At 35.0% G+C, this 27,611-nt stretch overlaps 1 protein-coding gene across 1 annotated transcript in view; it reads right to left on the minus strand.

Annotated features, from left to right (window-relative positions):
• LOC108724751 (platelet endothelial cell adhesion molecule) overlaps positions 1–27,611 on the minus strand; it is a 155,252-nt gene that overhangs the window by 66,311 nt on the left and 61,330 nt on the right. The window contains exon 2 of the mRNA XM_018451349.1: positions 2,297–2,505. Within this exon, the coding sequence (XP_018306851.1) occupies positions 2,297–2,505 (209 nt within the window). The remainder of the gene's footprint in view (positions 1–2,296; positions 2,506–27,611) is intronic.

A 27,611-nucleotide genomic window follows, 5' to 3' on the forward strand; every position in this document is an offset into this window, starting at 1 on the left:
CAGAATCCCAATAATAATCTGCTCTTTATTTGCATGAAAAATAAAATTTGTTATACGAGAAGTTTCCGCGTATTAATAGAATGTGCGTGATGTAATATATAACAATAATTCATATTCGTAATCGTATAAAGGATCTATGATAACACGGCGGGAAAACAACGAAGTAAAAATAATTTTTTTTCCTTACTCCTCCGGACACGCATTGATGCGAGCGTGCTAACGATTCATTTCCCAATATAAAGGGTCTATTAAATAAAACATACCTGGTGTAACGACTGGAGTATTGCGAGATTAACAACTCATGGAAACACGCATCAAAGTCCTGCCAAACGTATTTCCGATATAGATATCCGGGCAGGATACGCATAGTAAATCGAATATCAGCGCGAAAACAAGCCAAGTAACAAAACAATTTTTTTCGCAACCTTTCCCTCTAGGGGGAAATAAATGGGGAAGGGGGCGAACGTATTTTTCGAAATCGAGGCTTTTATATCTCTCACGGCAGCGCGGTGCATTACTTCCCGTTCGTCACCGGAGAACCGGCCGCGCGTGTACCATGTTTCGAAACGATAAACGTAAACGGGAACAGGAACGTGCGGCGCGTTGTCACGGTTTGTCAGGTCGTTCATTCGGCTGTACCGGAACACAACGGTACCGAGGGGCTTGTTTTTGGCGCAACGCGTGTGCAGGCGGTATGGCACGATTGGCGGTCATCGCGCCACCCTGCAAACCATCGGCGCCCAACGCGTGTAACAGTCTACGGAAATGTTCGAGCGATGATAAAAGCATCGTAGACCCAACTGTTTTACGGCGATTACAGCGGTCAAGGGTGCTGTTAACGAGGCGCCACCCTGCAACCTGCGGTTTGCGTTACGGTGATACGATAAAGCCGCATATTTCGTTGTTAGCTAACCCCAGCTATGATTTGCACGGCTCGAGATCGAAAAAGATAGCTGCAGTTTCGCAGACTCATTGGGACAATATATGCAAAAGTGCCCCAATTAACAAATGTTCCTCCCTATCACTCTTAGTTCACCGATCGTTAAGATCTAGAACACTTCGTTCTTTTTAACGATGCGCATGTTCTCAATGTTTTAAAGGGATAACAGGCGTTGAAAAAGAACAGTGATAAAAAGAATAGGAAGATTAATGATTTACACGGCGACACAGAAGAGATTAATACTAAATATATTGGAATGTGATTATGCTTTCCTGTAAATCTTTTCACATTTTCTCATCAAATGATTTATAGTAGACTTAAAGAAAATATACTCGGATAAAGTCATTCCTCAACCATTGAAAATTTGCTGATAATATGATAGTACAAGAAATATTTATTATTAAACAAAAGGTCTAATTTAATATGTATAATTAGTAAAATTTGGCAAAACATTAAAAAAATCTTTCAGTATATCAGAAAGAACAAATAAGTAAAAATATAATTTGAGTAAAAGTAATTTGAACACATTTATAATTATTTATATCATAGATATATTTGTGTCAAATATTCTTCCGCACATTATCGTTATTCGGATTACATTATTTTATCCGTTCCAACATATACCTACGTAAAATTACTGCTTATCGATCCACTTTCAATTTACATTTTGGTAATTGTATGTCAATATATTATTATCTGTACAGAGAAATGGCTCATTTTATATTTTATTAACGTTTATTAAATGCCAAATATTTGCCATTTGGAATTCATAAATTCGTTTATGTTATTAAAATCTTCACGTTATAATGAATCCTATTCATATATCCAGTTAAAAAATGTTTTACTGCATTTTTTTTATTAACAAAGAATTATATTTAAATAATGTTTCTCTTTTCTTGCAAAAACTAAAAATAAAAATATATTTTTAAAAATATATATTAAAATGTAAATATATTTTAAGAAAATAAACATTAAAATTTGAATAATGTGAAAAAAAATTAATTACTTGCAATGTATATCATTATGTAAAAGTTGTAGCAAAAAATATTATTTAAAAATATTATTTACTTAAAATGTTTACGTAAAAATATTCATTTATTTGTTCGTGCGTATAATTTTATACTTTATTTTTATCTCAAGAAAATAACATGAAAATATGATGAACTGAATTACTGAACTTTTGCACGTTTCTATTTGTTAATATAAAATTGTATTAAAAATGAGTACAATACATACTATTTTACTATTATTACATACATAATATTACTGATTACAATACTGAAAATACGTCAGCAATAAGGGAATTCAGTCCGAACAAATACGAAATGTTATTGGAGATCTCATTTAGTGACTTACGTCGACATTAATTCCGGAAATGTTGAAGATCTTGGTAGATGATTCCTCGGTGGGTGAGAATCGGTAGAATTCGTGCCTGCCCCGATACCACTTGAGGGAGTAGAGTGGCGCATTCTCCAAATCATAATGGCACCGCAGAATCACCTCCTCGCCACGTTGCACCACCTCCGGAACCACCTCTAGGCTGACCCCCCGCAGGCAGTTCGCACCTTTCAGGAAAATGAGAACAGTAACACAGGGCATTAAGTCTAGTGCGCATCATTAGTTCGCTTTTACTCGTCGCGCGAGAGGTTGCATAGCACGCGTCAGCGAGAAATTGCAATTCCGCCGAATGACAATTTCCCTCATCCTCCTCTCAACCTCTCTCGCAACTATGCATGCAACCGCAAACACACGCACGCGCGAGCTCTCACGTCCACGCGGCCACGTACCTGCATACATATATTAAACCCAGCCCCATCTCGTATCCCAACCATTTTCGCGTAACCCATACGAGGTGCTCTGCAAACTAACCCTCGCACTCGAACGAGCGCGATGTTTTTTGCTGAAACTCCGTTATGCGAGGATTATCGACAATTCGACCTATTAAGCCGCAGCCCGCAAGGAAGCCAAGCGTTGGATAGCGTTCATATTAAAACAAAATGTGTGTGTACGTGTGTGTATATATATATATATATGTGTGTGTGAGAAATGGAAGGGAAGAGAGAAGAGGTCTGCAACTCCTTGGTGCAGAATGAAGCTCTTATTACGTAGTACCTCCGGGCTACACGGAAATGGGTACAGTCTACAAGCCGCGAATGGGAACAAAACTCTGCGGGGTTACTTCCCTCCTCAAAAGCATCAGGAACATATGCTACGCTATATGTAATATTTTAGGAAATATGGCACTTTGTACCTACTACGGACGATGCACGTTTTCACGCCCATACGGAAATGTGTTTACACATCGATGGAACGTGTAAATCTTTCGTCACATCTATTCCATTTATTATAACATGCTGGTATAACCTGTTCGTAAATACTCCTGTGCTCTATCGTATATTGAATTCTAAACTTTTATATAAAACATCTTAGAAAAACATGCTATCAAATATGATTGATGATTGCAGTTTCACGTCATCCGATGTATTAAAATTTAATATTTTTGTATGTTTCCAAAGTAAATTTTATATTTCATTTTTACACATTTTATGTCACTACAAATTGCACGATGTATTTTAATATTTTAGCCTTCATTTTTTGTGAATTGTACAAAAATTCATTATTTAAAATGTGACTACACATCATCATTATGAAATTATAATTATAGTAATTTATTTTAGTTAATTTATTATAATACGTTACATATTTTTATCGTGATACATTTTATGCAATGATATATATATAATTATTTATTCATTTTTCGTTAAATCATAATAATAATATAAGTAAAACTTAAAATATTATCTATATGTATACATATATATATATAGTGTACTTGATGAACTTCTAATGAAATGAAGAGAAATAAGAATTAACACAGGTATATATTTCTGGGTATTTGTATTATAAAAAATTGCGTCGAAGTATGTTTATAGTTATGGCATAATTTGATTGCGCAAAACATTCACATTCGATATATTGGTAAAATAAACTATGTCTTTGATATATCCGCAGAAAAAGAAATCTAAAGAAGTAATATTAGAGAAATGAGGTGACCAGGGCATGGAGTCTATTCATCTAATTCAATGACCTCAAAAAGTCAATAAAGATTGTCATGCATGGAAGCTTAGTAATTTGTTATAAGAGACTTTTTTTAGTTGTTCTTTACAATAAAAACAAGCAGAAATATGTATGTTTTTTTTTCTTTCTCATCATTTCAAAATATCAGAGAATCATTGTGCACACTCTGTATATATTGCACTTTTTTTAAACACTAATGCTTCTCCTCATTTCATACAAATTAAATTTGGACACAATTTATAAAACGCTCACAATTAAATTCAGCATGAAAGTAGGTTAAGTAAATAAATAACTCATCTTATTCGAGCAACTTATACCTGCGCGGAATGAGTTTGTTCAAAATAAGAACATCTGACCGTGTTTAATATTGTGCACATGTTACACTAAGTCCTCAGAAATGAGAAAGAAACAGACGGCGCGGCGGCGCCACGTTAAATTGTGCTATGTAAGAGCAAGAATGCTCACAAATACATAAAAATTATTAATATAACGCATCAACGGTAAAAACATTGTTAACATAAAATCGAATATCGTGTATGAAGTTATTAAATTATCAAAAAATTAAACAATTTTATTCATGTTTATATATATATATATATACATATATATTAAACTTCACATAATTTATTTTCAATAAATAAATTCCTCATGTATAAATATCCAATGTAAAAAATTCTCATTCTAACTTGTACATAATTATAAACTATTAGAATACGGAAGCAAGTGGATCTTTGTCAATCAGACACTATTTTTGTAATAAGACTTCTGAATTGCCTTGTAAACAATTTTACGACGTCGTATCACAAAGCGTTTTTCATACAGTCCAAGGAGTGTCAGTTAAGTTGTTTAATGGCAAAAAGATACGAATTTCCCCGTTTACTACGAATAAGACTCGGAAAGTTGAGAGCTTTTTCCTGCTTAATTTTCGTTTGAAAGGCATCCTGAAAAATGTGGACCGACGTGACGCCAGTTTTAAGTTTCCAGGGACTTCTTTTGAAGGGTGCAATACTCACATCCCTCGTTCCCCCTTGCTTTAGTTTTGCACTGCCAACGTATCTACATTTAAATTCTCAAGACTCCAGCTAGTTTCTATGCTCTCGGTAGCGCCACTTCTTACAACTAATTATTCGTAAAGAAAGCTAATTTAACGAAACACTTAACGTTTCTCTTTGAAAGAAGGAAATGCGCGCCACGCAACACGAAATTACCTCGCTTGCCGACGTCAAATGGGACGATGGATTTTTATACTTTCATAAAGGCGCTCGTTTCTACAAGCAGCAGAAGCCAATACGATAACGGTAGTATATTTTATGGAATAAATAAAGTCAGCTCACTCTATATCAGTTATGTTTTACTACTTATAATTTAAAGAACATTTAGTACTTATAATTTTTAAATTATAAGGAAGAAACTTAAAATGAACTTTTGATAGACAAACTGAATGAACAGATTTGAAAGAAATATTTAAATTAACAGCGGTAAATGCATCGCGATTACGAGTAATAACATTTTTGTGAAGCAGCAAGGTATACAGATACATTTATGATGGATCTATATTTTAAAACTAAAGACTATCCTTTTGTAGGATAGCTTGCAATTACATGGATAATAAATCCATAGGATAATTTTTTTTTTCCAATAATTAGCAAGTAGACTTCCTTTCTGAGGAAAGGAGGTTGCATTTGTTCTTTTTGTTCGCTGCCATCATCCCATCGCTTTCCGCTTTCGCCAACTTCGAAATTTATAACAAAGTTTTAACAACTCGTCTTTCCTGTGTTGCGAGTAAAGAAAGTCAGGGATCCATCGCATCGAGAGCAGCGTAACGAAGAGAAATGTGAATTTGAATATACTTAGCCTTTAACATCAAAACTTCGAATAAATAGTGATAATTTGAGCGGATGTATAAAGATTAAGCTTAGTAGTTTGTGTAATTGAGAATGCCTAAATAATAGTAAAATTAAATTTATCAACTGAATATTCAGAATAGATTAATCAATTTTGTAAATATTATTATTATTATTTAAAGTGTTATTATTACAGAACATATTTTCTCAACAACCAACTCGATTTTTATAATAACGAGTTGCGAACAAGTTTATATCCATTCGCATTAGGACTATACAAATTTATACCTTTTGTACGATTGTTTATTATTATTCAAAGTAATGCTAATATGAATATATCAACTTTCGATTCTAGCGATTGCAAATTTATGTTTGTTGAAAATATCAACAGAACACGCATGATAAACAGCTAAGTTATTATAAATGAACGTTATAGTAAACACAACGATAACTTGATATTTGATTTAATGTGTTTATGTGAGAAACACTGATTTACATAATTATCGATAAAAGATTATTTGTTACTGACACTCGAAATGTATCGGTTACGATTAATCAGCATTTCATACAAACTGGTTTTTCAGTTGGTTTAAAAAATCTGGTTACATGAGCGTTGATCAAAATATCGAGTGAAGTTACACGTACATGCTAATCTCACATTTGAAAAAGTAACATTGGTTTTTCCGGCCGCTGCAAACAGATTTGATTGCAATAAAATTACGTCGATTTAACCAAACGGAAAGATTATCCCGGGTATATCGTTTAAAAGTAAAATCTACCCATGACATTTTTCGCGCGGAAGTATTAAACGGCGCAATCAACGCGAGTAAAACCATTTTCGTTAAATACGATCGACGCGATTTGCGAAAGCCGTTTCGACGGCTTCGGCAATGAGTTTTGCGGTACAGACAGTTTAATGCTGGGTACGCCATCCCAATATAATTCCAGCACTATTCCTGAACATTTCCGTCACGGGCGGATCTGTACACCCGCGAATGCGCTCCAGGCAAATTAAGTCCCCCTCGTAACTATACGAACTGCTGCGATCAGAATTGCAAAGTCCCGTGTGCACTCTTCCCTTGTGTCTCTTTTCCATCGTCCCGGCATGCAGCCAAACCCACGAGACTCGTCATCACGCGCGAGATGTATGTACTACTTCACGACACATTGCGTGTTACAGAAATCGAAGGGACACGACATACACGACATCACGTCGATTCATTTTTTTGCCATGTCAACTACGATTTATCTGTAATAAAACAATAGCAATCACAAAGATGTTGGATGAATTTTATTGACATATATTTTCAGTATCTTTTAAGTGTTTAACTGTTTTAGTGTTTAAGAAAAAAAATAATTTTAATATTATTACGAGATAATGTAAAGAACCTTTCTTTACAACTTATGTCTAAAATCTCTTTATGCAATTAAATCTTCTTTTTTCTAAATCGTTTGATTTGTTGTAAACTTATTAAAAATAAAATTTTGTGGATCAAACTCTATATCTAACAATACTTTCGAGATTCCCACGGATATTTTTGTCATTAATGACGTTACGCGGTTTATGGGTTATCTCCCCCTATGTGATATATCTTCATAGAAAGAACATTTTGCTGAAATATCTAAATATTGCTATAGATACAAGGCCCCTATTCTTGAAAAGAAACGTATACGAAAAACTAAAGGAATACTATAATGTACGTTACGTATACTGTAGAATTTCCCTGGTTTTTCGTATACGTTTCTTTTTAAGAATAAAGCCCCAGATCTGAAAATAATTTTGTTAGTCTATTAAAATAACTATATAGATCACTTAACCTGGTTGTTATAGAATGACAAAACTTTTTGTATTATAGCATTTACTCATCATACTTGAATTTCCTGCATAATTATTTTGATAGTCCAAAATTATTTTCAGATCTGTATACATACTTAAATTTTTAAATACTTCAACAAAATCGTTCTTTCCGTATTATAATACATCAAAATCTTTTTTTTATAATTTTTTTTTCTTCAATCGAATGACGCATTTGATCAGTGAGCGAAAAATTAAATAAAATTTGGATAATATAATGATAATAGGTAACAATATTTATATAAACGGTTTTTTAATAATATTAATTAAAAAAATATTAAATATGATGTAATAATACTTGTGTATAATTTAATATTAATTATTCAACATAAGCAAAGCATTTAATTAAATGAGGTTGAATTATTACGTTCAGTATACCATATTCCGTAATGAGATCTGTTACCAAAGTCGTTATAACAGCAAATTTGTATTACGCAATTTATTTCATAATTAGATTTAACCTGAATATGATTCATTTTAATATTTGAAGTATGAATCCCTAGTGCTCGTTTCATCAAAAACATTTGATTAATATTTATCACAGTTTCTTTTTTCAAAATGGACTCTCAATGAGAAAAAACAGAAGTAAAAGTTTAAGGCCCGTATTTAAAACGCGCTTTTATCGATAAAAACGTTCTTTAAAATTCTATAGTATGCGTAACGTAAATTATAGCGTGTTAGTGCACTAACATCGTTGTAAGCGCGTTCTGAATACCGGCCTAAATAACTAAAAAGATGCGATATATAGATATAAAGTAAAAGAGAAATGAAGATTCAGTGACCTAGACCTGTTTTTCAACGAAACATATGACTATTTCTCATTCGTATGCGTTGCTATGCGAGTGTGTAATGAAACGTTGGAATGCTGATAATCTCAGAGAAATACGAACATATTTCAGTCATAGTACACGCAATCGGTCGTTTCTTTATACAGTAATGTAGATAAACGAGAAATGTCGGATATAGTAAGAGAAGAGAACGGCCGCATAACTTCTCTCGTTTCCCTCTTCTATCTTTTACCTGCTTTAAAGTTCAACAATACTGAAGCACGCGGCACAGCGAGAGAGTATTTTGTTGCCAGTTTCCCCATATGCTAACCTTACAAATTGCAACGCATCTTTGCTTGCATCCTGTATTTGTAACAAAGTCTCATCGTAGATTAGATGTTATATGCGATAAACGTGATGGTTGCACATTTCTAATTGTTCGGGACAATCGACGCGCTAATAAAAAGCGACAGAACTAACAAAATAGTCTGCAACGTAGAAAGCAATGGAACAAATACAGAAGCACGTATAAGTTTATGAAAAGCTGACAAAACATTCTCTGTGTCACGGACTTAAGGCAATTTATTCTCTATCCGTATCAATATTAATATAATACGTTTAATTAATAATACAATTTCACGGTTATTTTAATCCTCTTATTGTGAAGGACCAAAAACTAAAGCAGATAAAATTATTTAAAAAAGAATATTTCTCGAGTTGTGCTGCACGCAAGTAAGTTAAGCCGAGTCTAACATTTATTTATTGTAAACACTAACAGATGTCTCTACCTCGTTCAAAAGTTTAACGATAAATATTCAATATATTGCAGGACACGATCCCTTTTACTATCGAAAGTTCCCTGCGGAATACGTTGATTATGTCGCCATATCTACAGCCGTGCTTATATTGTCGTTGCATAACGAAGAGATTCGAGGTGGAAGTTTCGACGTTATAGGAAGTAGCGGAGCGACTTGATGAGCTCCGGTGAATCAAGCGAAAACAACAAACAAATTTAGCATCGAAGGCCTGTATTTTCATGCTGTATATACGTTATATACGTACGCGCGGCAAGTTAACAAATTTTTCTGAGTTATTACGTGAAGTTTGGCAGTTCGATCGGTGCGGTGGGCGATACGTGTGGAAAATTCATGATTTTTCGCCAGCACTCAGCCGACCAGCCAACTTTCGTCCGCAGGCGATAGCGTTGACCGATTCTTCAATAACGATATCGAATTTCAAAAATAATATTCCCGACATTTAAAAACAAGAAAGACCGCATTCGTTTTATCCGGAATTTTGACATTTTAAGAAATACGTTCTATATAATTTTACATGTATTATTAGAACACATTGCAATATCAATATAAAAAATACCATTAAAATAAAAATAGTTTTATAGCTCTAAGAATAAATAAGATATAAATTGCCTATATGAGCCTCTATGGTTGTTAGTTATATATGTATAAACAATATATTTATAAGACGATGTAAGAGTCCTCTTCAGTGCAGAAGTCAAATACAAACTACCTAGTAAAGTACTTGACTTCCGCACAGAAGAGGACTCAAATCTAGAATCGAAACGTTTGCAGTTAATTTTGTTGGTAAGCACATTCATTGTTGCGAATTATGTCTTATCGCCTTGTGAATATATCATTTACGCATAAAAAACTATGAAAGCTAATCCTATAGGCAATTTACTTTTTATAACAAAATACATTACATACGTATATTCTTTTTCATGTATATTATTAACACAGAATTTACAATATATTTTATTTGAAATTATATTATTTAATATGTATATATATACATAATTATTTACATATATTAAAATAAAAATTTTTAATCTACAGGAACTCTGTGTCAACGAAAAATTTAACTAATGCCGCTTCAGCATTGTGCACAGTAAAAGGTTACAACTACCCGATAATGATACAGAATGCATTTAGTTTTTCAAGAATAATGCGACTTTCGGCGACTAGCGACCGTTTGTTAAAAACGCTGACAGGCAGCAGATCGCAATGAAGCACGAAGAAATTTGAGAATAGAGAACTGCACTCGCTAGAAAAGCGGAAATTGGTGAAACCCGGGCGGACTGTCGGCAATCTGAGAAGTTATTACTGGGTGGGACAAATTGCACTTCCGAGCAAACAAAAATAAGAGGATATTAAACCGGATGAATGGAAATGGGACTCTACGTCTACGTAATGATGAAAGATGCGCGCCAACTTAATCGTTACTTATAATGACATAAATAGGAGGATTATATTAAATGACACACGCCAGACGGGGAAGTTGACATTTTATTCATGAATGCACGTCGCTTCGCTTCAATTACGAGAGTTTGTAATTATCTAAAGTAGTCCCGCGACAGCCAATTACCATATATGCGTATATGTCTAAGTATAATTCTGATTAGCTAAATGCACCCTTTTGCATGATACAGACTGTAAATTTGGCTGTAGTTAGTTATTTCTACTTATTTCATATTTCGTAATTTCAAACATTATACGAATCATATACAAGTCATATACAGCCAAAAAAGTTTTGTTCAAATGCATATTTTACTATAAAAAAAAGTTTCTAAAGAAATAATATTAAGAATTAATTTGTTTAAAAGAAATATACAAACGTATGCGATTTAAATAATTAATGTACATATGCAGTATTTGTGCGTAACACGTATATAAGATATATTAAGTACGAAAAGAATGACTGAGCTGAAACATCTAAAAATTTAGCTTGATTCAGATCTAAAAATAATTTTATTAATCCATTAAAATAATTATGTAGAACGCTTAAACGTTGATGACAATGCTGCAAAAAGTTTTAACATTGTAGCAACCAATTAAAGCGTCCTACATAATTATTTGATATATTATTTTGATGATACGAGCAAAATTATTTCCAATCTGTATATTGAATTGTGTGTATTGAATTAAATTTTTAGATAGGATTTCAAAACCGTTCTTTCCGTGTATTAAATTTTACAACATAAAATAAGCATTTCAATACATGACAATTGATAATGTCCATAAGCAATGTGTATTCAGATGCAAAATAAACATGTAAATGCAAAATTCATGATAAATCAGCCGTCTTATTTTGATATTTCGTCGATTCATTTGATTCATGTTTTCGATATCGGGTTTGAGTGAATGCTAATGACCGTGTATGGACAAATGCAATCGTACTTGCGCGACTGATGAATAAATGCATCAGCATATGATATCGAAAAGACACAATGTAATATATAATCCCTTCTAAAATCTGGTTGACATCAGAGTTGAATGCGGGATATGTTAAAAAAATGGGGTCAGAAAGAGAGAAAAAGAGACAGATGGAGCGCAAAGCTGTATCGAGCGTGTGTGCACATATTGTGGCGTGAAAGCACACAACAGTGCAGCCAAATGAAAATGTAGCGGCGCTGCGCAGCCAGTCGGATGTCAAATCCCGAGAAAATATCGTAATTGCGTGAAAGCAGGGAAACGTATAACTTCATCATTGAGCCCAAATAAAACGAAACGCTTCGCGGTCTGCCATGTGCGACAATGGCAAAACGAGAAAAAAAAAGTACGAGAAGATACCGTATAGAATTATGGTTTTACTGCTTTGGAGACGAGACAAAAATCCTTGGGGACGAAGAAAACCGGAGAAAATGACACGATGTAGCTATAAAACGTAAGTACCCGATTTCCGGTTCATGCGACGAAGTCGTAGCCAGATATTTTTACAGCCTGACTTACAGTGAACATCGCGCTGAAATAAAATGCTTAATTATAAATGTAAAAGATAAGTTGATGGTTACGACCAGCTGGCAAATAGCAAAATCGAATGTGTGAAAAAGAGCTCCTAACTAAAGTATTACACGTCGCGGTTTATTGGGGGGTATTGGCCTTATATGTAGTTTCTAGATATACGTAATAAAATTGCGATCGACGCATCTTTTCATAAGTAATTATAAAAGGAAACTCTTCAGAAATATTTTGAGAAATTTTTTTTTATTACTGTTCACTTTCTTCATGTGTAGTTCATTTTTAAGTCATCATGATTAACCAGAATAAAAATCAATACACAAAAAAGATAGTTTCGTTGAAATATAAAAAATTTAGCTCAATACATATTTGAAAATAATTTTGTTGAACATCAAAATAATTATGTAAGATGTCCAAATTGATTGCTATAATGTAAAACTTTTTGCAACATCGTTCATCATACTTGAGATACTTACGTATTATTTTAATAGCCCAACAAAATTATTTGCTAAACAAAATGTGATTGAATTTATAGATACTTCATTGTCCTTTCTATTTAGATTTTTATTTCATAATATAGTTATTTTTAACGGAAATTAAAAAAATGCACACGTAAGCAAAAAATTACCCGTGCAACGTTGTTTGTTAGTAGCAATATTTATATGTAACAGACCATTACACATGCAACATGCTGATAACGAGATAGTGCAGAAGTGGAAATTTGATATTCGATCAATATGTACAGTTCACCCTACGTCAACTATTGACTTTATCGACGACAGTAGATAAAGCAACATGATAGAATATATGTTCCAAAAATAAATTAAAGTTAAAATTTAAATATAACAAAATATGAACGTATTCTGAAATTTCTGAAGAACTTACTCTAATTTGAATAAATAATAAAGTAATAATAAATTATAACATTCACAAAACATTGTAAACTAAAAATATAAGATGTCTTTATTACAGTTAGAAAATATTATCTATCAGCTATCTATCTGAAGTTACAGAAATAATAGGTAGGTAACGCATGAGTGTGTTCCAAAAGTAAATTAACTGCGACTATCAGTATAACCAGAAAATAGTCATGTAAATCAGGTAACAATTTATCTTGCATTTTCTCGTATAAACATATTCCAGAATAACACGTGCAGTCGGGATATTCAAATATTGGAATATGAAAGCGTCGATTCATGCAAAACGATCGGAGGGCGCGCATAGCGCAAAATCGCAGTTCCGCGCGTCGCATGATTGAACTGGCGATCTCGATAAGACCACGAACACTGAATTAAACACGCCGCCGATAATTCAGCGTAAATTCGTCGAATGCAAAAACGTAAACGGGAAACGTTGAATGTAGAGAAGGCACACATTTCACTGTCTCTATGTTGTAATCTGCTGCGGTCTGGCTGTTTGGCGAATGAGCCTTAATGAGTACCGCCGTTGCGTAGGCGCACTTGAAAAATGCATATGTTCTCTCTCTCTCTCTCATTTTTCTCTTTCTGTTTCTCTCTATGCCGCTCATCTTCTAACGTGATATCGTGGCGCCGTGAACGTCATTTTTCCGGCGCATAAACTCACATACGTGGACTACTGTTCGTCGTAAAACGGGCCGAACGAGCGACGACCCACCGATGGCCAGTTCAACGATATACCACGAAGAGTTCTCTCTCGTCTACGAACTATTAATGCGAGCATCACGATGCCAGCTATTAGCTGGTGATGTATCGACTGCTCGATAATGCGCTAGTATCGCTATGAAAAATAGCTCGAGCGTCGCCGAAGGGACGCCGTTCGCCGGAAGTCGCTCGATCAACACGACGCGATGCAGTATAGAGAGGAAGACGAGCGTGCGCCATAACTGTGTATTGTGAATCCGTTACGGAATGCGCGCGATGCACGGGCTTTGTAGTTTCTTGAATTTCGGTTTACTCGGGCGGACATAATGTACACAAGGAAAATAGAAACGCTCTCGGCTACACGTCGCTTCATTCTTGTACTCGCTAGCGCGCGATTCTCTCGTTACAGGCAGTCTTGTGACAACCGAGTATGAAACGATTGCTCGATGTGTGTCACTGAAATAAAATCTCGATTCGATTTCACTCGATTCTGCGTCGACGAAAAGTCGTAGTCTGTAAAGCTCGAAGAGAGCCTGCGAAAACGACTTACGAAAAGCTTTCAAACCTGTTGGACATTATTATCTATGCCACGTACATGGGATTTTTATGTTACAGAAAGATACGACGCAAAAATTCGTGAAGCGTGACGCACGTAGCGTATTATATCAAAGATTCCTTTTATGTGCGATTACAAGCAAGATATAATTTCTGTTCGCGAAGTGATGGTTGTATTATACAAATTGATATTAAACACGCATTCATATATTACACATACAAATGGTACGCCTTTCTTGCGGAGATACAGCGAAACGGCTAGGAAAGGAGCAAAAAATAGAATGGGAACATTTCCGTACGAGGTAACTATTCATCATATGAGAAAGGGAATATTATTAGATTGGCAAAAGAAATTGAGTCATTGTACGAGAGCGCGGAATGACGAGACTTTGATCGATGAGTAATATTGCGCGCGATTCACAAAAGACGGATTCCAAGATCATAAATTATAACTCGTTTTTTCGAGCAATTTTTTTAGCGTCCACGGTTGAGGATATAACGTTTGTATGATATAAAAAAAATGAAAAAGAATTATGAAGCGTTGTTATATCGAAAAGCATTGGTATTTCGATCTTTGATATACATAATTGCCTTTGATAAATCTGTTCAAACAGCCGGTCAACAATCAACGATAATTAATGAGTTTGCTTCAACAATACGATAGATATATTCCATATTGTTTATATTCCTTTGTTTGAAATTTATGACATACTAAATATATTGATATCAGTTAATATTTTAACAAAGAGAGAGAGACAGAGAGGGAGAGAGAGCTGTGTCATACACATTAGGATCTAGTCAATGTACTGCATTCACATCACCATCTTAAACAAACACTTGGTTATTACTAGGTAGATACCCACTCCCATAATGTACCCCCAAGCGATGCAGCAGTGCATCCGTCAGGAGTTATGCATATGACGGAAGACCAGCCAACATTACAGACTGCAGACATGAGTTGTAGCAATATCTATGCAACAATTTACGCCAGATATTAATAGAGATAGCGAGAAACGATGCATCGAAACGAGTTCCTGCTACGTTGATTGCTCTATATAGTACACGATTTCATTCAGCTAAATCAATTACGATACCAATAGCTTATTAATTACGAGCATTTAATGATTGATGATACTTTTACTAGCCACAGAGATTTTGCAGTATTGAGTATACCATTAATAATTCAGTTTTAAATTAAATGAGCAATTACGTTTTATAATATATTGTTTTCAGCATTATATATTTATTGTAATTACCGCGAAGTGTACATTCTATTTGTAAATAACTTTTAAATTAGCTAAAGCAAACGAACTAAAATTAGTCTGATATTATATGTATATATAATCCATTTTAGAATAATCAGCGAGAATTGCTCAACCCTTTTTCTAACAATAAGTCGTAACATCCGCGCTATGTTTAATTAAGCAACACCATATTTATTATACAATACATATTAATGTTTGATATATCACTGCCTTATAATATATGTATTATAAAATAAAAAGTTTTTCAGTTCGATCGTCATCATAAAAGCGTTTCGCCAATGGAAATGTAAAAAGTACGAACTTGGGACTCGCAGAAATTCCATATTACCTTTTAATGCCTTTATGATTTCGCGTTGCGATACGAACAAGAGGGCGGGAGGACGGAAACGGAGAGCTATCCCATCGCTGTACTCAAGTCCACGATTACAATTCCGGGGCGAAACGGAGAGCGGAACGACACCCCTTCCCCGGGTCTTCGCGACTTCGTTTCGCCGGTGCCCGCTTTTAAACTACTGCGAAACTATTGTGTTTTCTTATGATCGGCCGACGCTCGATGCAGTCGCCTCGGTTCTCCCGCTTGCCTTCCTTTTGCATTACCAGGGATAACTTCCGCACGTACACGGCGACGCAACTTTGTTTGTCTGTGAGTTGGCTGTGGATGGTGCAAGCAGCTCCGAAATGCAAGGCGGGAGACGGAACTCGCCTCGATGCGAAACCAGGGTCCTTGGCATCATCGGGCGCGCGTTCTCCCGGTGCGCCGCGCGTCGTCGACCCCGGGCATTTTTCACCGTTTTTCTACCTCCGACCTCCGCCGTTTGTCCTCTTAATTGAGTTTTTTTCGTTCGCATCGAGACGCCGGCCGCGCATTACGCTACGTGCAGAAATCGAGCGTCGGATACGACGTAGCGAAACGGCGCGGCGGGCGCGCCACGAAGAAAAGAGCCCCGGCAGTAAATTATCGCGTTCCTAATCTCAAGTATATTCCGCTGTACCGGCTTATCCAGCCGAGTGATGTAACGTTCTTCAGTTTCGCCGGCTAACAAACGGTTCGTCCTGTATAGAGTTCGCGTTGTTATTCGTGTAAGTGTGTCTGTGTACGGGCGTGGGCGCCATCGTGAGCATTTGGACATTTTTATCGGTGCGCCATATATATTGTAACTAGCACTCGGAATTTCTCACTGCACTTCCGATTTTCGAGGAAAAATCTCTATTGTTTTCCTTTTACTTTATTTTCTCGCTGCTTCAAGTGGCCGGTTGGTTCGAATTTTCTCGCGGAATCTATAACAATTTCTATATAGCTAAGAAGACATTGACTTTAATACGTAGGGCGAATAAAGCGCTAAATTTTAATGATGTATAAAACGAATAATTTCGTAAATTTTTGTGTCTTTAATCAATAATAATTAAATAACAGCACAAAAATAATTAAAATATTAAAGCAAATAAGTGATCACACAATTTAAGCTACTTTCGTATACTTAAATAACGTCTAACAAAAAAAAAACTGTAAGAGTAACTTACTCGTTCTTACTTTTTTTACTTTTTTCTAAATGTCGCATCGCAATAGACAGTTCTCTCATCATCCGATCGAAGCAATTTTCGTTCTCACATCATTCGTTTAGATTGACATTGCTGTAACCGCTCACAGAGATTCGTGGATTCGCGAGGTCCTCGAGGTATCCTTATCCTGATATCGGCAGAACGCTCGCAAAAATCCTCGTAAACGGCAGATACATCACCGAGCTAGACAGCTGTTTTTCTTCAGGCCTTGCTGGAAAGAACAGCTGTCCAATAAAAAACTTGAAAGTTTCGCGATTAGACGCTCGAGCTAAGCGAAGAACCGAAAGTCCGGATTGCTCGATATAATAAGTTTGATTAAGTATCGGCAAATGGAAGTACCTAGCCGTTCATCAACAAAAGAGAACCGTATGGTGCTACTGTGACGAGGACGACGACGAAGACGAAGATGAGGACGACTACGATAACGACGATGAAGAGGACGACGACGGTGACTATCGCGACAAGGACCAAGCTGGCGGCTGAGGTGATCCTTTATTAACGGTGACGTAGGGTTATCGACGTCTTTCTAAGAGGTTTCTTGCCGCGTCGATTCACCGAGTTTCCGGATGTTGTCGAGGAGGCACGATAATACTCCAATTGTCTCTGACAAGGGCGATGATGGAATTTTCTCGGAAGAGAGAAAGAACGGGCACACAGTGCACTCGAGTTTGCGTATGTGTATGTATGTGAGCATGTTCATAGAGGAAGACACCACATAATGCGGAGCTTTAGGAAGTTTTGGCGTTTACGAGTCCGGAACCGATATTGTGTCAGGCCTTTTGTGGACGACAGAAAGACAAGTGAGCTCTTCATGGACGAGAGTCAGTAATTTCGGCGGCGGTTAGCGAGCAATTGTGGGAAACTATATCGCATTGCGGTAACGAACCTGATCGAATCGTTTGCGGTTTTATCGTGCCAAGAGAGCCTACGCTGTAATAGTAATAGAAAGTACGATGTAACGTCAAATGGAATGTAATATGAAACGTGAAATCAGAGCTTCGGTCGTTCGTTATATCATTGCTATAACCGTTCTGGTGGTTTCCGCGATATATACACGCGCAATAATGAATAGTGTCATGGTATGCATACGTCAAGATTAAATTTTAAATTGCTTTAAAAGTACATTTTAACAATTATTGCGTGCTTTGTGGTAGAGAAAAACTGACAAACTTTTCAAACGTTATGACATTTATTTTTATACTATTGTTGTCTGTTACGTATATTTGCTCTGACATCTCTACGCCCTAAAAAAATATAGGTGTGGATTTAACACCATGCGATGTCTATGTCATTCTCACCGTGTTAATGTTAATATTAACGTCAATATAGTGTGAATTTAAAACTCCTGGTGTTTATATTACCATAACAACATCATGGTATCGATTCAAAACACCATCATGGTGTTAAATCCACTCATATTTTTTAAAATGTATACGATATTAATGTACTTATTAATATATAAACATATTAAAAAGAATGAAAATAATTATTTAATATATAACAGATAATATACAGTGATAGATAAGATATAAAGGAGCACACAAAATGCATAAGCATATCATAGCATTGCATAAGACCATCTGGACCAACGAGCATCCAGCATAAAGTTTCCATATTGATTTACATAATATACTCGTTGGTCCAAACGGTCTTATGCTATCTATACTAGGCTTATACGTTTTGTATGCTATAGCCCTAATAGAGTATCTTCAAATCAATATAATATTGCCTTTGTAAATCTCCTAATGACTTCATGTAATGGCGTCATTTATACGCACAAAGAAACGAAACTTTCAAGCAAGATATTTGACTAAATAACTAAAAATAACCGCGATAACCGTTAAAAATTACTGGCATAATTACTCAATATCCCTTCCATCGTGGTTAGTTTGGGCACGATAATGACAACGGAAAAGATCACTGTGGCTATGTACAGTAACTTGATCTCTTGCCAGCATAATGTACTTCGAGAACGAGAAATAGAAACCGCAGACATTTCGATCATATTCTCCCTTATTCCCCTCACTTCCCTAAACGGATTTATTATGCGAGAGAATAATGATATATTTGTAAAGAATGCAACATACCGAATACTTGGCAATATGAATAGACTGCAAAAGTCATCGTTTATGTTAGCTACATTAGCTTGTCATCTAGTCTCACATTTAACAATAAAAGTAGATACTATAGAAGAGAAATGTGTTAACAGAGTACACATGTTCGTTAGATACAGCACGAACCATATTTCTTTTATGGTAGTGCATTTGCTTATCATTGAATTATTTTATATTTCTGAAACTTTTCTATTTTTCTTCGGATATTATGTTCACAGTTTTTCTTTCTAGTTTCTTACTTACATTAAGTTTAATATAAGGAAACTGAGATTTAATATAATAAATCAGTAGAATATATGAAATGAAAGAGCTAGATTTAGCGTAAAACGTGCACCTACCTACAGTGAGAATACGAACTGTCATTTTCCAACGTGACAACCTTGCAATGCACCAGATGTTAAAGAAAGCGATTAATTACCTGCCAGCTATCGCTGGTTCCAAAAGATGCTTTCGCTCGAGATGAGTCGTGTGATTTCCAGAAAGTCGAGGACAATAATACCCCGAATGTCTCTGACAAGCGGGACAATAGAATTTCTGCTGAAAGCAGAGCTACGGGAATGGGAATCGAAATCAGATCAATAAGAAGCGAAGAAAAAATGCCTCATGGATATGATTACTTTATATTCTGCATTGCATCAGAAACGCAAAATGAATAAGACAATTAATAGATTTATTTCTTGTCTTATGTCTATAGTACTTCGTCATTGAAATTCTTAAATTCTATTCGCTAAAATTAAGTTTTTCTAATTTATCCAATAATTACATAATTAAGCAATTCAATGTCGTACATAGATTCATTTTTTTTGTAAATGAATTTGTAAATTTTTTGTCTTTATTTATTTCTAACTCATATTTTTATAAAATAAGATTTAGGGGAAGGTTACCGATACCGACATACCACTTTATTTTTAGACAATATTTCTTAAACAAAAGGTAAAAATACAATTTCAAAAACATAAATACAAACTAAAAAGTGTCTTCTATCAGATAGTATAAACAGTATTTATAATACTGTTTGCAATTTTGCAATAATTAAGTTTTTCGTAAGTTATGCAAAAATGAGCGTCTGACGAAATGGGCTCCAAAACTAACATAGTAGGCAATAATGCCTACTATGTCAGTCACTATTATTTTAATTATGCAATTTGTAAAAGAACACCGTAAGAATTTTCTTCTCGGATTCATAGAATTTGTTTTTAACTGATTTGGTATAGAAATAAGCTACAAATATCTGAATTATGAGTTTGTACTTCTTTAATTAGCTAAACAGATCACGTTTTTATTAATATTAATAAGATGCAAAGGTTAGTTTCTAAGAAATAAGGGGATGTCGCTTTAGGAGACCTATGTCAGTATCGGTGACCATCCTCTAATTTTGTTTAGAAATAAAAAAAATATTTTAAATTATTGGGATGTTATCTTCCAATAAAGGAAGTTTATAGTTTCCCCTTAAAAATTACAAATAAATTTCATTATTCTACAAAACTGTACGTATATATTATACATGACGCGCATAGAGAATAAATATAATAATTCTCTACAATTTTCGAAACAGTATCGATAGCACGGCTAGTGTAAAACTCTAAAAATAATTCGATTACGTATGCGGTTGCAATTTATGTTTCTCTCGCAAATGGCTTTGGTACTGGAACATTGAAATATGGAGAGAGAAATGTTAACCCAAACAATATCATTTATAAAATATTTATGACGGGCACCTCGAGAGTAGCGACGTCGTATAAAACGTTGTTCGATAGAGCGCATAGCGAGAAAATATATTAGACGAATATCTTTCTCTCTCTCTCTCTTTCGATCGTTCATTTAATCGACATTCGGATAATTGAGGCATGTCACTCGCACATCTGCGCGATATCTAGGAATCGTCTGTAAATCGCAAACTGATCACGTCTTCTCCCGACACATAGAGTATCTCCAACAGATCGCATCTGGAAGATTACTGTCTGTATACGTATACTCATCCTTGATTATATACTTTGAACAGTAACCGAGGAGCAAAAGATTGGATAGTACCAACGCCTGAGTTTGAACACATTTCTGAATACGATACAATGTCGTTCATTAATTCAACAGCACGAAACAATTAAGACCAGGGCTTTCAGCATCAACGGCAGTGATTTGATTTCACAGTAAATCAGACAACGCAACAATAATCAGGGCAGACGGATAACGAGCATGAAGAAGCAATACAAATATTAGAAAATAAACCGAATTTGCATATTGTTTTGTACGCAAAAAAGACAAAAGTTTCACTTTTATTGTATTATATACTAGAAAACATGAAGTTATTTGCAAAAGAATGCAATATCAGTAATTTGTCCTTTTCTGACGGAACAAAGTTAAAGCAATGGAAAATGTAGATGTTACGTAATATACATATGTGTGTATATATACAGAGTGATTCGTTTTAATCTTAGGCAAATATTTCGTATATGCAATTTTATCAAAAAATATTCTAAATAAAAGATGCATGGTATAGAGGAAGACGTACAATGATAATGTCGCATTTCGTGCCATATAACTTTAGAATGTTTTTGATAAAATTGCGTATTTTCGAAATACTTGTCTGTTAAGATTAAAATAAATCACCTTGTACATATATATATATATATAAAATTTTTAACTTTGGCAAATGTCACGAACATATAACAAATTAAAATAGTAATGTATGACACGAAATCAGTTTAATCTACAGAATACACCGTATTCGTATTATAGTAGAACAGACAATACGTCTCATAAATCACGGAAACTTCATGCCACACTGATGTATTCATTGGATTATTCATTTTCCGCCATTCGTGCGTCGTCGCGGTACATTCGCAATAGCCATTACCGTGTCATATCGATACAATTCACGATACGACCCATATATGTCCTTCCTCTTCGAAGCAGTGAACGTTGTACCTACTACGATAGCATTTTAGATGCTTTCGCTCGACGCCGGTAAACGCTGAATCGACGCGAGGAAATGTTGCGGGGCAAAAATTAACTTCCTTTCAACGCGAGTAGTTTTCGCGAGCACCGAAAGAGAAAGAAAAAATGGACAATTTGTATCCGGTGAAAGAAGGACGGCTGGTTCCCGTTTGCAATGCTGAACAGCTCCCGAAATTTTTATACGTAATACGTTTGTATCTCGCAAATGGCGAATTTCCCGTCCCTCCATCCAGAGATTCCATCAAATCTCTCGTCCCTTCAGAGATGGAGAATTGTTGTCACTTCCATATCGGTTTCAAATGCGATGCCACGGTTCTCGTGGTTTCGAAGTTTAAAAGCCCGCTTTTGCACTGAATTAAACCGAGGGAAGGCTTAAAAGGGAGGGGAAAAAAAGAGATAACAACTGTGAATCGCGCAATTCACTTTTCGCCGTCCTACGATTGCTATTCCTATCTCATTTTCCCTTTTCCTCCGGCGCTATGCAAACAGATAGGTCTACCGCATCAGCTCGATGGGTGCTTACGGAATTCTATACAAGTCCGTTGGTATGGTAGATGTAACCACGAATCGGGGAATGAATGCTTGCGCCCATGAAGGAATGGTAGCGACATGACTCATCGCCATTTTCTGGTTACTTCCTGTCACTCTGCGGGGAGAATCGAGAGTGCACGGGTATTCATCGATTCGTGCACGCTCGGTTGCCTCCTTCCATGTGTGTGCATGCGATCCCGAAGAAAGGGAGAGATATCCACCCCCAGTGAACTCGCGTGCTCGCCGCGGACACCAAGAATCGCAACTTTATCCCTGTACGATGAATGGAGCTCTTCGACATTGTGCAAATATCCTGGGACAAGTTTTCTACAGCGAGCCCACGAATGAGACTCGGCCCATGTTAAAAACTGCCGTTTAATGTCTCGCGAGTTTCTCTGTGAATTAATTACGCAATATTCTGAGGATTTTCAGCGATACAAATGACACAACGTTATCATCAAGCGGAAACTTGATAAACTGTAATTTAAATTTAGATATTTCACGCATAATTTAAATGTATACAACTGAATGCTTTTCTTGGATTTATTTTATAACTTTTCCAGAAGTTAGTTATCATGAGTAAATAACATTCGTCATTTGTATTATGTTATTATATATTTTATCCTCAGATGCGTATAATTGTGTGTCGCTACTTCTGGATATCGTTGATATTGTTAGCAATTGTAGCATTTTCAGCAATTCTTTGGGGATTTGTGTCAGATTATAAATAGATTTACTGCTACCATTATTACTCAGTTCCCTCGGGTATAAGCGTACATTCGCGTCTGTGAAGCTCGTTATAATAACGTAATTAACAGATACAATTCATGATACTAATTGACATAAAATGTTACTGAACGACATAACATTAGAACGAATAGGTTATTTCCTCACTTTAATGACAATACAATTTTCATTGCGTTACGTCGAATAAACATTTAATTCTGCTATGTTTTTCCTACACGAGTATTATTTTTACATCGTCCTAAGGGAAAAAAATAATTTCCCCCCCCCCACAAAAAATTATACAAATCATAGAATTTGCTATTACATTTATGAATTTGTCACGGATAAATTGGATTACAAGACACGTTAATATCATAGTATTGTAATAAATCTTAATAAGATACAACTAATTTTCGCGTAATGTACATTGCATTTTAATTATTCAGTATTGTTCATCACGGCTGAAATGCAACAGCACGACACGCCGCAAATTTACGATCTTTTACTTCGAAGAACAATTATTTTCTTAGGATATGTGACATCATATACCATAGACAGTTGTCATAATAACATAATTCCACGCATACGAAATATACCTATTTATTAACGAGGACAGTTGTCGTCGAGGGAGGTGATATTACACAGACTGGAAGCGGGTACGTGACGCGCGCATACGTAATCGAAACTGTGAAATATTTCTGCATTAAACGACAAATCATACATATGTATGGGCATTTTAACAAGTATATTTTTTTCAAGCCTGCTGAATCAAAAATTCAAATGTCGCGGCAAGCAAGCAGCCGCGGGACGTTGACAGTCTCGTGTATCTTTAAATGCGAGCCTCGTACTGGCCGGCGTTTCATGCTCGAGAATATGTAATGAAAAACTTCCCATGTGGTAATGTATACTCAAATTAATTAATTTCATAACATTTGACTAAAATGCGACAATTATTTTGCGATTTTGTTATAAATACTTTTGGAAAGACAACGATAATTCTTTCTATAGCAAATATGTTCTCGTAAAATAAAAATTCTCGGACAAAGCAGAAAGTTATATTAGTTTCGAGTATATAACTTTTATATGACTTAAATGATACCATCAGTTTGTCTCTTTTTTCAACTAGATAAAATATGATCTATCGATTTTTAATAAAGGTATTATGCGGTTATACGGTGTGTGTCACGTGCGCATAACTTCGTAGCCCAAAAACACGATAACGAATATAAATCGTTAAAATGTATTTAAACTTGCGAAATGCAATCACGCAAACGAACTAATCGTTTGCAAATATAGTTAGAATCGAAATGGGTCAGTCAGTTCCGATAAAGAGGCGGACCAACCCCGTTCGATTACGAATGCGAACCCTCGAAACCGCTGCGAATAGCTCGGTTCACGAATTACGTTCAGGGAGATGCACTGGCAGACACGAAAGCGCCACGCAAGCTGCACTCGACAGCTGTCACAATAATCTGATCCTGTAAGCAAAATGCAGCAATTAACGGACACGCGTAAAACCGAAAGGGTGACTGCAGGAAGAAGTGAGATAGAAAGAGAGAGAACAAGAATAGCGTTGCCCGCGGCAGGGAAGTGTAGACATACACGGGACATGCATTCTGTCTACAAAGGCAGATTTATACGATCTACTCCTGATCATCATTTCGGATAACATAAATTTGGTAAACAAATTTCTGTTTAAACGGAAAATAAAATATGAAATTCTCTGGCAAGCCACATTCGATGTGAATAAACATTAATTGGATCATTTGTATAATACTTCCAGATATGCTTTTGATTGCGCGGCTTACAAAATCATATTACGAAATCTACGACCCCATTTTTAAATTTTTTTAGTCTCCGAAAACATTAGATTTTATTTAAATAATAATTTCAATTTAATCAGATTTTAATTATTGTTTTCTTCGCTTTAAATATTATATTCACCAAATAACATGTGACTGTAATAAATTGTATTGAAAAAGCCGATACTGTGCATGTTATATAAAGCTGAAGTTTCCTTGTTTATCAAATAAATCAAAGTTGGCAAGAACGTTAGTAAAAACATTAAGGTGTACTTTGGGGTCTTCGGTTCAACTCCGATAGAGAGTTACCCTATATAATAATTCAATTATAAGTATGAATCCATATATTGTAAAATAAAGCCTTCATTTTCTATAATACGCGGAATGAAACCTTCTAATCTCCTTTCGCAAATTACTCTAACTAAACGTTGTTTTACGATAAACATACTGACTAAATTACTCAAAATGAAGCATATGTTTTGCTTTATGCGATTCGCGAAAGTATTGTAGTAGGCTAAGCGATATTATTCACGGACAATCTTTTCGTGCCATCAAGACTTTTTCATATGAGCGATTAATCAATTTTTTAAAAGCAGTTGTTTCGAACTAACTGTTAAATAAATAGTCGATATATTTTTTTCAATCAAGATAAAAAAATACAATATAACATCTGTGTATTTGAAAATATAATATTTACAGAAACTTGGTCAATCTGTCAATTTAATAGTCTGTAGTCAGTCTTTTACATGTAACAGTGCAACATGCGTATACGTTTCTGAGATATTGACATTAGTAGAAAATATATTCATTTATCATTTTATTTATCTGACGTGGAATATTTAATTTTCTGAAAACTTTACTCTGTATTCCTTCTACGAACAATTACCTTGTCCATTTGCATGTACGATATTTTCAGTATTTTCATAGACGTAAAACTATATAAATAGCATAAATTCCAACAAAATAACTTCACTCAACGAGATGACGTTTGTAACATCACGGTCTAGAAAATATATACGCGAAATATTGCCGAGCAGTCATGTCTGGAATGCACTCCCAACTATTTGCAATCCGCAAATTATTTTTGAGCTATGTTTGACGGCGACGTTGGTAATTTTGCATCAAGATGTGGAAATAATATTAAGAATATTGATGTCTAATTGATTAAATAATTATAAATATATTCGTAGATATATGATAGATGTCATATAAGTATGGTAATACTATAATTCTAAATTGTTTTTGAAAAAAATAAATCCAATCATGATAAAAGATTCCTCGGCTAATTCGCAGTGTTAAAACATATCGCATAAATATACTCTTTTCTTCAAATTTAATATATATGTGTACACTGAAAGAACAGTTTTGTTGAAGTATCTAAAAATTTAGCTAGATATATAAATCTGAAAATAATTTTGTTAGACTATCAAAATAATTATGTTAGGTCATTCAAGCTAGTTGAAAGACTGTCAAAACTTTTTGCAACGCTGTTCATCATGTTTGAGTTTCCTACATAATTATTTCGATGGTTGAGCAAAATTATTAGATTTGTATCTGTCTAAATTTTTAGATACTTCAACAAAATTGCTTTTTCCCGTGTGTCTGTGTACATATATCAAAAACATTTCGTTTAAATTCGTCTTATAGGAAAATGTACCATATTATGTTACGCGCACTGGACATACCGCAAGCACAGCATGCAAGCAAACGTCCATCTTGCAAGCATGAACTTCGATCGAGTGTATGGTGCAAAGCAAATTTACGAGGCACCGAAGATAGCAGACCGAACGGAATAGGGTAGGATAAGAGGAAAATCGAAATGGGGAATCTACAGTCAGGCCAAAATCTAAAGTGTCGAAAGGACCGATTAAACGCGCATAATAGAATGCTTCGAAATGAAATAATCTGAAATCTAGTTTATTTTTTGATATATCGTCTATGTATCTCTTTAAGATTGTTCTTATTACTAATATAAAAAAAATATGCATGTATTTGTTACCGTAGATATAAATGGAAGAAATTATCTTTTTCTATGTGACACTTCAGATTATGCGTGATTGAAAATTAAAGATAACTTCAGCGAATCAAGAATGGAGAATGACAAATTATATATATTTAAAAAATAATAAAACAATAATTTTCTCATTTGTGACGGTAGGTCACTATACTGCGCGAAATTGCAGATTCTGTTATAGACACGTTATAAACATTGGCTACGTTTACATCGTGCGCTTAGTCTGCG

Source organism: Mycetomoellerius zeteki, unplaced genomic scaffold (assembly GCF_001594055.1).
Source record: "Mycetomoellerius zeteki isolate Tzet28-1 unplaced genomic scaffold, Tzet1.0 scaffold31, whole genome shotgun sequence".
In the NCBI taxonomy this organism is placed as follows: Eukaryota; Metazoa; Arthropoda; class Insecta; order Hymenoptera; family Formicidae; genus Mycetomoellerius; species Mycetomoellerius zeteki.